The sequence below is a fragment of the Tenrec ecaudatus genome, chromosome 12, assembly GCF_050624435.1.
Source record: "Tenrec ecaudatus isolate mTenEca1 chromosome 12, mTenEca1.hap1, whole genome shotgun sequence".
Classification (NCBI taxonomy): Eukaryota; Metazoa; Chordata; class Mammalia; order Afrosoricida; family Tenrecidae; genus Tenrec; species Tenrec ecaudatus.
Window position 1 is genome coordinate 127717724 of NC_134541.1, and position 14236 is coordinate 127731959.

General features: G+C 55.4%; 1 protein-coding gene across 1 annotated transcript in view; it reads right to left on the reverse strand.

The window, feature by feature from the left end:
- The window catches only part of FKBP6 (FKBP prolyl isomerase family member 6 (inactive)), a 29533-nt gene extending 18909 nt beyond the window's left edge, over nt 1–10624 (reverse strand). Inside the window, exons 1-7 of the mRNA XM_075528137.1 lie at nt 10577–10624; nt 10198–10315; nt 9506–9595; nt 6522–6724; nt 3827–3946; nt 1690–1884; nt 1463–1572 (exon numbers count right to left, since the gene is read on the reverse strand). Of these exons, the coding sequence (XP_075384252.1) occupies nt 1463–1572; nt 1690–1884; nt 3827–3946; nt 6522–6724; nt 9506–9595; nt 10198–10315; nt 10577–10624 (884 nt within the window). The remainder of the gene's footprint in view (nt 1–1462; nt 1573–1689; nt 1885–3826; nt 3947–6521; nt 6725–9505; nt 9596–10197; nt 10316–10576) is intronic.
- Nucleotides 10625–14236: the final 3612 nt, after the last annotated feature.

Below are 14236 nucleotides of genomic sequence, written 5' to 3' on the forward strand. Positions count from 1 at the left end.
GGTGCCATGGGAGAGGCAAACGCCGTGGGCTCCTCTGCAGTGCCACATGCAGTCGGCGCGGGTGCAGAGGACAAGGCTCATCGTGCGGGCAAGAAGGGAGCAAGGAGGACAGTGCTTAGGTGACACTGAGCTTCTGTGAAGGGTGCTGGGAATCCGGGGAACAGCAGGCAGGCTACACTGAACATCCTTGAAAAGGGTGGGCGAAGGCTGTCGGAAGGGCATGTGGTCTGTTATGCACAAGGGGCTTCAAAAAGCTTGCGGGGTGGGGACCTCCATGATCTTTATTCCATTTCCCCACGAACCTTTAGAAGCCCCTCCAGTGATCAACAGAACCACCACCCAGCACCACAGTGGCACAAGATGCCACTCCATCACACCTGCTGGCAGGAAGGCTCCGGTCACAACAGCGGGGCTGACAGGTGTGGGGGGAGACGTGGAGATCTAACAGGGCACCACCAAAGCAGCCCATAGTGTCCTAGGCAATCCACACAGAGCCCAACTGGTGCCGGGGAAGGAAAGAGGAACATCCCCCAGGAGGAACCGGGCCTCCAGCTGCTGGGAGATTCGATGCTCTGGTGACCTGCTCTGTATGCCTTCACCTCACACACAGTCAACTGTCTGGACGCGGGGAAGGGAGACAGCGGACGGTGTAAGATGTGAACACAAAACTAATTCATAAATGATCCAGGGGTCACGAGGGTGGAGGAGGGAGGGGAAAAAGAGAGGAGCTGATACCAAGGACTCAAGTAGAAAGAAAATGTTTGGGAAATGATGATGGCAACAGATGTACAAGTGTGCTTGATACAATGGATGTATGGATTGTGATAAGAGCTCTAAGAGCCCCCAATAGAATGATTCATTTCAATAAAATAAACACAACGTTTTGGGGTGGGGGGAGACTGGTATCCTGACAAAATTACATTCCTGCAAAACTGTCATTCCCTCAGGTCACAGGAAAAGCACACTCTGAGGAGCCAAGGAGCCCCGTGGTTAGTGCTGGGCTGCGATCTGCAAGGTCAGCAGTTCAAAACCACTAGCTGCTCTGCTGGAGAAAGATGGGCCTCTCTAGTCCCACAAAGAGTCAGTCTCGGAAGCCCACTGGGGCAGCTCTGCCCTGCCCTATGGGGCCGCTGAGTCGGCATCGACTGGGTGACACGCGCTGGGCTTTGGTTTGGCGAGTAGAAACCAGACCAGAGAGACCTCGGCTTTTCTAAGCAGCCTGTCCCGGGTGGGGGGGTGGGGAGGCTTGGCGCCCTCCCTCGGCGTTCTGGCTCCCAGGCCGAGGGCTGCGTGAAAGCAGCTCTAGGGGGTGCTGCCTCTCACCACTTTCACTCAGCTGGAGGCCAGGGCGCTGCGGGCTCCTTTCCTGGAGTTGAAACCCTCCTCCTTGCCCCACCCCAAAACCCACACCGCCACCCTGCTGGGGCCCCAGACCCACAGCCCCTGCACACGGAGGCCGCACCTGGCCAGTTTCTTCAGCTCGTTGCTGATATCGTGGTTAAAGGGCTGCTCCCTCTGTGCTCGAACCAGGAAATCCCGGGCCTTCTCATACTCCGTCATGAGGAGGCAGGCCTGCCGGACAGACGGACACATTGGAGGAAGCCACCCCTTTCTGGGCAGGGCCCCAGTGGAGCCCCATGGCTCTCTCTTCCTGGGTGTTGGTCCCCAAGTCCCTCCCCTCCGACTCACCTGGCCACACCTGAACAGGGCCTTGGCATTCTTTTGGTTGATGGTGAGAGCCTGCTCGCCGTAACGCAGGGCCTGGGGGTGCTGCCCCAGCTTCAGGTAGGTGAAGGACAAGTTAAGCAGCACCAGCAGCTTGTCGGCCTCCACCAGGTGCTGCTCTCCAAGGGTCCCTGATCGGCGGCGCAGGAGCAGCAAGGCCTGGGAAAGGGGCAGGCAGTGGGTCCGGAGGAGTGGCATCTCACAGACGGCAGAGAAGCCCCACGGGCTCACGTCACACCCCCCACACCTTTGCGGGCCACGGATTTTTGACAGAGGTGCCCGGACCGGTCCCTGAGAAGGACACTCTTTGCCAGCAAACAGCGAGGGGACCACTGGCAAAGGAAGTGCCTTCCGACTGACGCCACAGGCACTGTGAAAACGAGATGGTGTGGAGGGAGGCGGCCACAGGTGGCCGCATCTGTGGGGACCACAGAGAACTTGTGGGGAGAGGGGCCGGAAGGATCGTGGCCTGTGCTCCCAACTTTCTGGGGCTCCCTCGTCCTGAGGATTTTATCACAGGGAACCCACAGATACAGAAAGGAGATTTGTGGTTGCCAGGGGGTCAGAGGGGCATGGCCAGTGATGACCAGGAAGGGCGGGGGCTTCTTTGGGGGCCAATGACCAGTTGTGCAATCAGATCGTGGTCGTGGGCTATGCAGCACCCCCCTCCGGGGAGGGTCCCACTAAATGGTCACTCTTGTGGCAGGTGCATTAGTTTCTCCTTCTTAGGCACAGCCTGGACGGTGTCCACGGGGCTGGCAGAGAACGCTTCCCTGCATGCTGGCTGGAAGGTGCAAGCGGAGGGGAAGGACCGGGGCATGTGTCAGGGAGGGTCGTGGCCTCGGCAGAAAGGCACCGTGTGTCTGGGGCGTGGTGTGCAGGGGTCTAGCATGCAGAAACAAGCACAAAACCAAATTCACTGCCAGGGACTCGATGCCGACTCCCGGCGACCCGACCGGCAGGGTAGAACGGCCCCGGGAGGCCCTGAGACCCACTCCCAGTCTTTTAAAGTTTTTCGGCACTTCGTCCACAAGCTGTACAACTCAGTAAGTCAATCAAGAAGAGATGTACAATTAGTCATGACAATCAACTCAACAACATTTTCCTCCTTGTGAATAACTCATTGTTAGTCACGTAACTTTTTAAAATTGTGGCAAAAATGTAAGACATTCTCCAATCCCACAAGCTCTCCATGTACAATTCAGTGCCATGGTTATTCGCTTCGTGTTGTACAATCATTGACACTCCTTTCCACATTATTCCACCACCGTTGACATAAACGCAATGCCCACTGAAGCACCAACGCTTTCTCCTTTACCCACTGCAGAGACTAACTCTTTACGGGAGCAGAGCGGCTGGTGGTTCTGAGCTGCTGACCTTGCAGTTAGCAGCCCACCGGGTAACCGCTACGCCACGCACGAGGCTCCTCGCGATAAAGCGCTCCCCGAGCACTGCTGAATGAATGAGTGACCAAAGACGGCCAGGGGCTGCAGTCAGAACAGCCTGCAGAAGCGGCCAGGTTGTGACCAGAAGCCGAGCCAGCCCTCCAAGGGAGCCATGCGTCCCCACTGTTCTAGGGGCGTGAACTGAGACGCAGAAGGGGCGAGAAACCAGCTGGGAGAGGGTCTCGTCCTCACACTGCAATGGGAATCTTCAAAACTGCCACTTCAAGATCCGTTACTGAAGTGTACACACACATGGATCCGTACAAGAAAGAAGCATGTGGCTCAGCGCACCGTCACACCTGGACACACCCCGACAGCCGGCACCCAGACGAAAACATGGGACGCTATCAACTCCCAACGCACCCACTGCCACCGACCGGGTTGGTTCCAGCTCACATGGACTCCAGGCAGGGTCTGAGACTCTAAATCTTCACAGAAGCCAACAGCCTCTTTCTTCCCCACAGGGGCTGGGGGGAGATTTGAACTGCCAACCTGACAGCCAGCCCACAGCACCAGCAGGGGCTCTTTAGGGCACACCAGGTGCCCAGAGCCTCCTGGTGTCCTCTGCCCGCGTCATTGTCCCTTTGTCACGAGGAGTTTGTCCTTTCCTAAGAGGAGGCGGGGCAGGGTCTCTGGAAGGCCAGACTCGCGCTTACCCGTTTGTATCTGGCTTTGGCGTCGTAGAAACGGCTCTGGCGGAAGAGGTAGTTGCCAAACTCTCGCTCCGTGGTGGCCACCTTCAGGACCTTCTGGAGCGGAAATTGGTCTTGCTGCTCCTGAGGACCAGAGACAAGGAGACTCAGTCAGGACACCAGGAGCCCCAGCGCCCAACCCCCTAGGGGGGGGTGTTCATGCCCGTGAGCATGAGGGTCGGCTGCCTGGTGTGCCAGGCGCTGTCCCTGCCCTTGCAGAGCCCTCAGCAGCCAGGGCAGGCAGGGCGCTGTCCCTGCTCCCTTCCACAGACTAGACACCTCCCTAGGACCTTCCTATCCTTCTCTGAGAAAACACACACACACACACACACACACACACACACAAAACACACACACACGCCCACACACACACGCCCACACGCCACGTGGGGCCCGCAGCCCTCCTTTCTCTAACAGGCACGCCATGCTTTGCCCAGGTCCTGCTGGCCTTTAAGGCCAGGACGCGCTAGCCTGGCTACGCATCAAGACCGTCTGTGACGATCCCGCCCCCCCCCCCCTTAAATGGTGGTAAGATTTCTGACAGCGACGTGGCAGGACACGCAGCCAGACCAGTGATGGGGAGGCACTGCAGGCGGCCCTGGGAAGAATCCAGATGGTCGGACGTCCTGGGCTCTCCCAAGGGGAAACTCTCCTGCCCTCCCAGAAAGATGCTGTCGGCAGCAGTTGCCCCACATGGCTCCCCGGCTGGCTCAGCAGAGTCCCTTCCCCCACTGTACTGTGGAGTCCCCTTTGTCAGAAATCCCATAATGCATGTTTATGGGGTAGGGAGGGGGTCACTCCCAGACACATTCCCCCAGTTCTCTGTCTGGTCAATACCATAACTTTATTCCCATGGTTTTATAATCAAGACTTGTTATCTGGCAGTGGATGGCTTCAGGCGTCACTGTTGTTCAATGGGAAGAGGAATGTTTCCTGCATCCAGAAATCACGCGAGATAATCTCCACCCACCGCCCCCACCCCACCCCTGAAGACCAGGCCAAGCCCACCACAGCTGAGATTTTCACTGGGCTTTTCCTGAGCGTCGTACAGGCACAGAGCTGACGTCTCTTCTTCCAGCTAGCCCAGCGGTTCCCAACCTTCCTCACGCCTTGACCCTGCCATACAGCTCCTCGTGTGCTGGTGACCCCCAACCAGAACATCATTTTGCTACTTAATTACTGTAACTTTGCTACTGTTGTGAATTGTCATGTATCTGATAGGCAGGATGCATTCTCATTGTTACAAATTGAACATAAAGCATAGTGATGAATCACAAAAACAAGATATAATTCTATATTGTGAAATATTTCTTTCTAATGACAAATCAATGACATTTTGTCTGGAAGCAGGGTGTAGCCTGGGGAACAGTCTTCACACCGGGTCCTCGTAGGTGGTCGTATCTGCAAGTGGGCGGACCCGCCTGGAGACAGACAAAGGAGCGGTGTCTCAGTTCCTATGACCAAGGGAAAGATGTGTTTTCTGATCGTCTTAGGCGACCCCTGTGAAAGGGTCATTCGACCCCCAAAGGGGTCACGACCCACATGATGAGAACCGCTGAGCTACACACTGCTCTGGTTGTGGACGGTTATGGAAGGAGCTGGGCTATGGGCTGGGCGGCTGCAGGCAAGGCCGGCACTGTGAACCGACCAGCTGCCCCGTGGGGGGAGGAGGCGTCCTTGGAACCTGGAGGGGTTACTTCCATGAGCCCGATCCACTGGACGGCAGTGGGTCTCGTTTGGTTGGGTTTCTGTTTCGCCCAGTGACAAACCGTTCCCAGTCAGGTGTCAGGAAAGAGCTCTCATTCTGAAGCTGAGGAATTGGGGGGAGGCCCGGCGGGCCTGGCTTTTCGCACCCACCACGCTGAGGGGCTTCCCTGAGGTTGACTCGGGTCCTGTGGGGACTTTTGCACTCGGCTGTTTGACACCTGGACAGACAGACAGTCTGCTGGCTGGGGTGCCTCAAATGGCCTCTCACCACATAGTAGTAGCCGGGTAGCTGCTCGGTTCCCACGGGGAGCATGGGGAGAGCAGGCATCCCGGGAGCTGAAACGCCTTAGCCCTCAGTCACCAGGCACAGCCAGCCCCTCTAGTCACCACGTCTCCGGAGCCCTGGTGGCACAGTGCTTAAACACAAGGGCACGAACCAAAAGGCTGAGTTCAAGTCCTTGCCCCACCCCACTGCACACCCTCTGCTCAGACACAGGGGCTCCGCAGGACGGGGACGGAGAGCCAAGCAGTGCCAATCGCCGATGCAGAGGCAACCAGGCCTCCATTCAGGGGGAAATCTGCCCCCTCACCCCACAGTTACCGGAGATTCTTGGGCCCCCCTTCCTCTTTTCAGGGTGTCCCTGGAGATGAGACGCCCATACTGTGAAGCCTGTGCTCCAGAATGAAGTGGGGTCATTCCCAGGGAGCCCTGGTGACGTAGTGGCTATGCACTGGGCAGCTAACTGCAAGGTCAGTAGTTCGAAATCACCAGCCGCTCCTCGGGAGAGAGACGACTTTCCACTCTCATGAAGAGTAACTCTCTCAGAGCCCACAGGGGGCAGCTCCGCCGGGTCCTGCAGGGCTGCTCTAAGTGGTGCCCACCTCACTGACACTGACTCTGGGCAGCACATCGCTCACTTGGCGTGGCACCAGAGGGCGGCCCGGGACTTACGGCTGTGAGGGCGAAGAACGAGTCGGACTCAGCCGAGTCCAGGAAGTCGAGCAGCTCAATCTCGAAGAGGACGGTGGTGTTCGGGGGGATCAGGGGCGGGCAGCCCAGCACCCCGTAGGCGTAGGTCGGCTTGAACAGAAACCTGGCCAGCTCCCCACGGCGCATGGTCAGGAGGCCCAGCTCCATGCCCCACAGCGTGATATCTGGAGAGGGGACCAGAAAACGGGGTCACTGCTCACCCAGGCTCCTGTCCCAATTGTATCCATCCCTCCGGCCCCAAGTCCAGACCACCCCACGGGGTAATCCAACTGTGGTAGTTACATCATCTGGTGTCGGTGTGGAATTTGAGAAGATAAAGAGTGAAGGGGTGGAGGTCTAGTCTGTCAAAGCCCTCTGTGGGCATGGCCTTCCCCTGAGGATTCTGGGAGAACTCTGGTATTTCCTCCTTGGAGGCAAGAGACTCTCGCTCTTTCTCTCTCCCTCCACTCTCTTGGAGACCCTCTACTGACAAGACTCAAGACTCTCATGCCTGAGGAGAAGCCACATGGACCTACCCTGATGCAGCCAGAACCCGGGACCTGGAGAAGCCACATGGAGACCCCTGCCAGCACTGAGATGCTTACAACGCCACTGGATCTACAAGACTTCCAACCTACTGACCTGTGATCTTTCTGAATTCAGTGTCATTGAATGCATTTTGTGAGTCTGAAGAGAACTTTATAGACAGACATATGGGCTAACGTTGAACTTACAGACTTGATCTGGACTGGGCTGGGTTGTTTCAACATTCAATTGTTCTTGTATATAAAGCTCTTTGTTACACGAGACTCTCCCTGAACTAACACCAACTCTACTCGAACTAGCACCAACCCTGCTTTATGGAGCCCCTGCTCACTGTACTGCCATCCCCCCACCCAACCCTCACCCCACCCAAACTCCAGCTTCCCGCAAACCCCAAACCCACTGCCACGGAGCTGATGCCGACTCACAGCGGGACCCCAAAGGCAGAGCGCCCCCCATGCGTCTCCTTCACGCAGCCTCTTCTCCCTTGGAGCAGCAAGTGGCGTCAACCAACCCCTGACATTTCACCTTGTGGCTAGCAGCCGAGCTCACCACCGCTACACCACCAGGGCTCTCGATCTAGTCATACCCAACCAGAACCACATGACCCACAGTACCCCTGGACTGGTTGAGGCTGTACATCTTTTCGTCAGCAGAGAGCCTCATCTTTCACCGAGGAGCAGCTGGTGGGTTTGAACCACTGATCTCACCCACAGCGTGCTTAACCAACAGAGTGCACGACCAGGGACCTGCAGTCTTCTGGTCTCTAGTCTTTGTTCAGGAGCTCTGGGGGCACCGTGGGTTACCCGTTAGGCTGCAACCATAAGGTCATCGGTTCAAACCCACCATCTGCTCTGAGGGAGAACGATGAGGCTACCAGTCTCAAGACACCCACGGGGGCAGGTCTGCACTGCCCAACAGGGTTGCTGAGCCGGCATGTCCTCATTGGCAGTGAGTCTGGTGTCTGTGCGTCTTTGTCCGTGCAGTCCTTTCTTCCTGCCATGTCTCCCTCCTCACCCCGCCCCCAGGTCCTCCAAACCACACTCCCTGCCATCGGGTCATGCCAACTCAAGAGAGACCCTACAGCAGAGGTCCTCAAGCTTTTAAACAAGGGGGCCAGTTCACTGTCCCTCAGACCGATGGAGGGCCAGACTGTAGTTTTTTAAAAAAAACCAACTATAAACAAATTCCTATGCACACTGCACATCTTAATTTGAAGTGAAACAAAACAAAACAAACAGGGCAAAAACATCCAGTGGGCTGGATAAATGTCCTTGGTGGGCCACATGTGGCCCACGGGCCATAGTTTGAGGACGCCTGCCCTACAGCACGGGGTAGACCTGCCCCTGTGAGTTTCTGAGGCTGTCACTGTTTCTAGGTGCAGAAAGCCCTTTCTCCTGAGGAGCGGTGGGTGGATCCAAACTGCTAACCTGGCAGCTTGTAGCCCGACATGCATCCACAATGCCATCGGGGCTCCAAACCCCAGCTTCTACCCTGAGTGAAACATTTATCTTTCCAGTGGCCCCTTTTCTACAGCCTTCCCGAATGCCTCCAGGTGCAATTTACTATGCCTTCATCAAACACTCCTACCTCACGGCTTCCTGCCGCGTTACTCAGCTTTAGCGAATCAGCCGTCTGCATGCATGCCCACCTCCCCCACCACACCGTGAGGTCCACAAGGGTCGAAGTGTCCCAGTCAGCTGCGCCCCACAGTCAGCTGAGCACGGCTACCTCTCTCCTCGCTGGGCACCACGTGGAGCTAGCATTCCACAGGTGTTTGCTTAGTACACGGGACAAAGAAACACAGCTCGTGGTTAGGTCAAGCTGCAAAGAAAACATTGCCTGATCAACCTTCTCCCAAACACCTGGCTGTGCTCACAGGAGACTGTGGAGCGCAGGGCCACCCCGCCCACCTCAGGAAAACCAACGTGGAGGGTCTGAGCACTGGGCAGGAGTCGCGCAGGCCCAGGGCATTCGCTGTGCTCTGCTGCTCCAAGCAAGCCCTTCCTTGCCAGCTCCTGCTCTGAATTTAAGGAGCTGGGGAGCCCTGGTGGCAGCACAGTGGTTACGAGTCGGGTTACTGCCTGCCAAGTCAGCGGTTCAAAACCCAGCCCGTTCATCAAGAAACGAGGTTTTCTACTCTCATAAATAAAGTCTTCAAAAAAAAAAGTGAGGGGGGGGGCGCGGTGTTTACAGTCTCAGAAACTCACCAGGGTAGCTCTACCCTGTCCTAGAGGTTGGCTCTGAGTCAGAAAGGCCTGGAAGGCCATGGGTTTAGGGAAGGGGGGATGGCATCGTGCTGGGCCGCTAAACACAAGGCCGGCAGTTCAAACCCAACAGCAGCAACGCGGGAGAGACAAGGCTCCAGCTCCCGTCAATGTCTCGTCTCGGGTTGGCTCATGGCAGTGGGGATCTGAACTTACCCTCTCCCAGTTTCATGAGGCGAGGCGTTTTCCTAAAGCAATTAGAATCGAAAGGCTTGTCCATGTGCTCCAGATAGCCGGAGTATTTCACTAGGAAAGAGGAGAGCCACTCAGTGCCAAGAAAGGCCATTAGAGATCCCCGTGTCTCTAAAATCACATTTCCTTTATATTTTCATCTCTCTCTCTCCTACCCCCATCCCCACCCCCCTATAGAAATTATCCTTTCTCGGCATTCTGGGAGACCTGCCCCATTTGGGGCTCAGATGTACAGGGCTTGGCCAGCTGCTTGGAGCTTGAATTGGGCAGGGTGGCCTCAGGTCCAGGGTAAAGGGGGGGAGGCTAGTTTTTCTCCTAAAAATCCAAATTCAAACCAAGCGCTTGCTGGCCTATAAAATACCACAGAGTTGCAGTTCTCAACCTGTGGGGTCACAACCCTCGAACTACCCTTTCCCAGGGGTCGCCCGATTCATCACAGTAGCAAAATGACAGTGATGAAGTAGCAACGAAAATAATTTTCTGGTTGGGGGTCCCCACCACATGAGGACTGTATTAAAGGGTCGCGGCAGGAGGGAGGTGGTGGAGGACCGCGGCCACAGAGGGTTGGTGGCGGGTTCCCCCCAACCGCCCCTCCCTCCACAGCAAAGTGCAATGAATGGCACAGTGGACTCGCTCTCCGCAGCGCCCAGGCCCACCTAAGACGGAGGCGTCGGGCGCCACCAGGTCCCCAGTGCCCTCTCGGAGGACATCCTTCAGCACGCCGCGGTCCCCGGAGATGTCCAGCATCCTCTGGCTTAGCCTCTGGTAGGGAGACTTGGGGAGAGCAGAAAATGGGCCCTCGGGGTCCCCCGAGCCCAGCGCCATTCCGGGCCGGCTGCACTGGCGTTGCCGCAATCGCACGGGCTCCCCTGGGCCTGCACCCTCACTGGGCCGGGGGCCACAGCCCCTTCCAGGGATCCCAGGTCCCGGGCGCTGCCCGCCCACGTCGGCGGTGGGCTGGGCGCGAGTCCTTGGCTTCTCCCCGCTGCGCCCCCCGGCGAAGCCGGGGCCCAGCGCCGTCTGTACCCAGGCGACCTCTTCCAACGGCGGCATGCGGCTCAGGGGCCGCGAAGACGCGCTCATGGCGCAGCTCCAACCGCCGCCACCAACCCTCGAGCGGGCAGCCGGGAGCGCACGTGGCCCGGGACGTGCGCGGGGGAGGTGCGCGGAACGAGGGTCACGTGGCACAGCGTCTGCGTGCTAGCGAGGTGGGGCGCCCTCCCGGCGGGTGGGCGTGGCACGCCAGACACGTGACGTTGGTCGTGGGGGGCGGATACAGCACGTTGGGGGCACGCTGGGGAGGAGCAGGCGCCCGGACCACCCACTTCCACTTGGGTCCGGCCCTCTAACACAGCACTTCTCCATTATCTTCCGGACGAGTTCAAGGTCAAGCGGCCTTCTCCGCGTCTGCAAAGTCACAAGACCTGCCACACCTGCGCCCTGCAGCTGCGAAGGAAGATGATGGCGGGTGCTCACCCTCCCCACCTGTGGGTCCTTGGCTCCGTCCCTCATGACCTGCTCAAGGACTGGACCCCTTTGGGCCCGCCTTCTGGATCAGAGCCTTTCTTCCCGGCTGTACAAGCCTTTTCAAGTCTCCTGCCTTAAAACAAGCGCACCGCCCTTCCCGCGCCCCCGTAACTTCCTGTTACAGCTGTTTCTTCTGGTCACAGGGGGCCGTCTCAACATCGTAGCTACATGTGATACCTGATCATTTGATCTCCCTTTCACATTTGTTCTAGTTTCTCATCGTGCTTGGTGCCAACTAGTCCATTCTGAAATTGGCACTGCCCTGTCCCTCGCCATGCTCACAATTGGTCCTCTGAGCCCATTGCTGCAGACAGTGTCACCCTGTCTCATGGAGGGCCTTCCCGCTTTTTCAGGATGTCCTTCCCCAGGGCCTGGTGCCTCCTGACAATATGTCCTAAGTGTGTAAGACAAAGTCTTGCCCTAAGGGACACTCTGCCCAGACCTCCCCCAAGACATATATTTACCTTTCAGCAGTCCATGGTACTTTGAATGTTCTCCTCTAGCACAATTGGGGTGCATCAACTCATCTTCCATCTTCCTTATTCAATGTCCAACATTCATAATAAACAGATGAGGCGATTGAAAGTACCATGGATCGGGTCAGGGACAGCTTAGTCCTCAAAGTAACATCCTTTCTTTTCAATACTTTAAAGTAGTGGTTCTCAACCTTCCTAATGCCGTGACCCTTTCATACAGTTTCCTCATGTAGTGGTGACCCCCCAATCATAAAATGATTTTAATTGCTACTTCACCACTGTCATTTTGCTACTGTTATGAATTGGGTGACGACCCCTGTGAGAGGGTTGTTCAACGCCCCCCCCCAAGGGGTCACGACCCACAGGTTGAGAACTCCTTTAAATAGATTTTTTTTCTTTTTCATGTTTTTGTTGTCTTAAATCATTTCATAATATTCCATACATTAATTGTATCAAGCATATCTGAACATATATGTTGCCATCATCATTTAAAAAATTTTTTAAACATTTTATTAGGGACTCATACAACTCTTATCCCAATCCATACATATATCAATTGTGTAAAGAGATATCATGCAGCAGATTTAACCAGTACAGTGCATCGTTTGATCTCTTGACTGCTGCTTCCACGAGCATTGACTGTGGATCCAACAGAACCCTTGACATTTCCATTTTCTCTCCATTTACCGTGATGTTCCCCATTGGTCCAGTTGTAGGGATCTTTGTTTTCTTGCCATTGGTGTAGATCTTGCCAATTTCTCTTTGCTGAACAATCCATACATTTTATATAAATGGCCTTACATCATAAAAGACATGTGTCCACCCCATCCCAGCAGCTCGGCTGGAGAAAGGCCTGGTGATCCAGCTCCATGAGGAGTCAAGTCAAGAAGACCCTCCGGGCAGGTCTATTCAGACACCTGGGGCAGGTATCAGAATAGGTTCGGCAGTCCTCAACACCAGCTGTGGTCCAACACCAGAATCGATCCCCCAGTTTCCTGGTGTCCTCTACGTCTCTATACTGTTACCCGGTTTTCCTCTCAAAAATCCCAGGCTCTTTCCAACTCCAGGGCCTTCACACTTGCTAGCCTCTTGCTTGGACCGCAGAGGCTCCAGTTGCCGGTGTCTTTGTGGCCCTTCAGGCTTCAGATCACCTGCCTTCTTCTCGGAGACGTTGCCCAGCCCCTTTCTAAAGGGACCCTTCACACGGTGAGCCTTCCTCACCCTCCTCTTCACCATCACCCATTACCCGACAATACCGTGCTGGTGAAGTATTTCTGACCAAGCACCACCACCCACTCACTATTCGATAGACATTGCAGGTGCACGGGGACCTTGCTCTTGTTTGCTGCTGTCACCCTAAAACCCAGCTTGGGGATCCATTCCTAGCAGATTTTCACGCTACCTTTATTGAAGTGGAGTCCTGTACTGGCTGCGAGTTGGGCTTCGATCCTCAAAGTCAGCAGTTTGAAACCACTAGCCGCTCCTTGGGAGGAAGATGGGGCCTCCTACTCCCGTAAAGAGTGACAGTCTCAGGAACCCACTGGGGCCGTTCCACCCTGTCCGCTAGGGTGTGATGAGTCAGCATCGACTCTATGGCCGTGACTTGGTTTTTTAAAAAAAATTTTTGAATTAATAAACAAAATATGCTTCTACCTGCCTAGGAGCCCTCCAGGTCACGCACTGGACTGAGATCTACAAGATGGGCAGTTCAAAACCATGCATTGGCAGTGACTCAGTGGCAGTGACTTTGGGTTTTTTGTACCCGCCTACCCCAGACATTGGCCTTGCATTCTGTTGGGGTAGAGACTCCATCTCCCTGGGAGACAGGGGCTCAGGCCGACTCTGAAGAGCCTCTTCCACTCTTGTCTTTTCTGACCAGTCCCCACCCACCCCCGAGGCAGACAGAAACAGCATCGCTGCTGGGATTCCGTTCATAAATACACAAAGCATGCTTGAACTTGTCTCCAATCATTGGATGGCTACAGACAAGTTTCCATGGGAAAACACTTGTCTTGGTCGCATTAACAACACGAAACTCACTGCTGGCCGGCAGAAAAGTGGGGGACGGAGAGAGCAGTCAGTGTAAGACATGAAAAAAAATAACTTATAAATTATCAAGGGTTCATGAGGGAGGGAGGGGGAAAAACTAGCTGATACCAAAGACTCAAGTAGAAAGAACATGTTTTGAAAATAATGATGGTAACAAATGCACAGATATGCTTGACGCAACGGATGGATGTCTGGATTGTGATAAGAGCTGTATGAGCCTCCAATAAAATGATTTATAAAAAAAATCTCACTGCCATCAAGTCAATACTGACTCACAGTGACCGCCCCCCGCACAGGTTTCTGAGACTGTAACTATTTACAGGAGTAGAAAGCCCAGTCCTTCTCCCTCAAAGATGCTGGTTGTCTTGAACTGCTGACCATGTGGCTCAAAGCCCAATGCATAACCACGACACCACCAGAGGGAAACACTGCCTGGTCCTATGCATCCTCACAGTTGTTCTTCTGTTGGAGCCCACTGGGGCAGCCCTTGTGTCTGTCCATCTTGTTGGGGGCCCTCCTTTCTTGTTTACCCCTTGTCTACCCCTCTGCTTTCCTGAACATGACGCCCTTCTCCTGGGCCTGGTCTCTCCTGAGAACATGTCCAAAGTGCCTCCTGGGGAGCATTCTGGCTGTTCTGTGATAG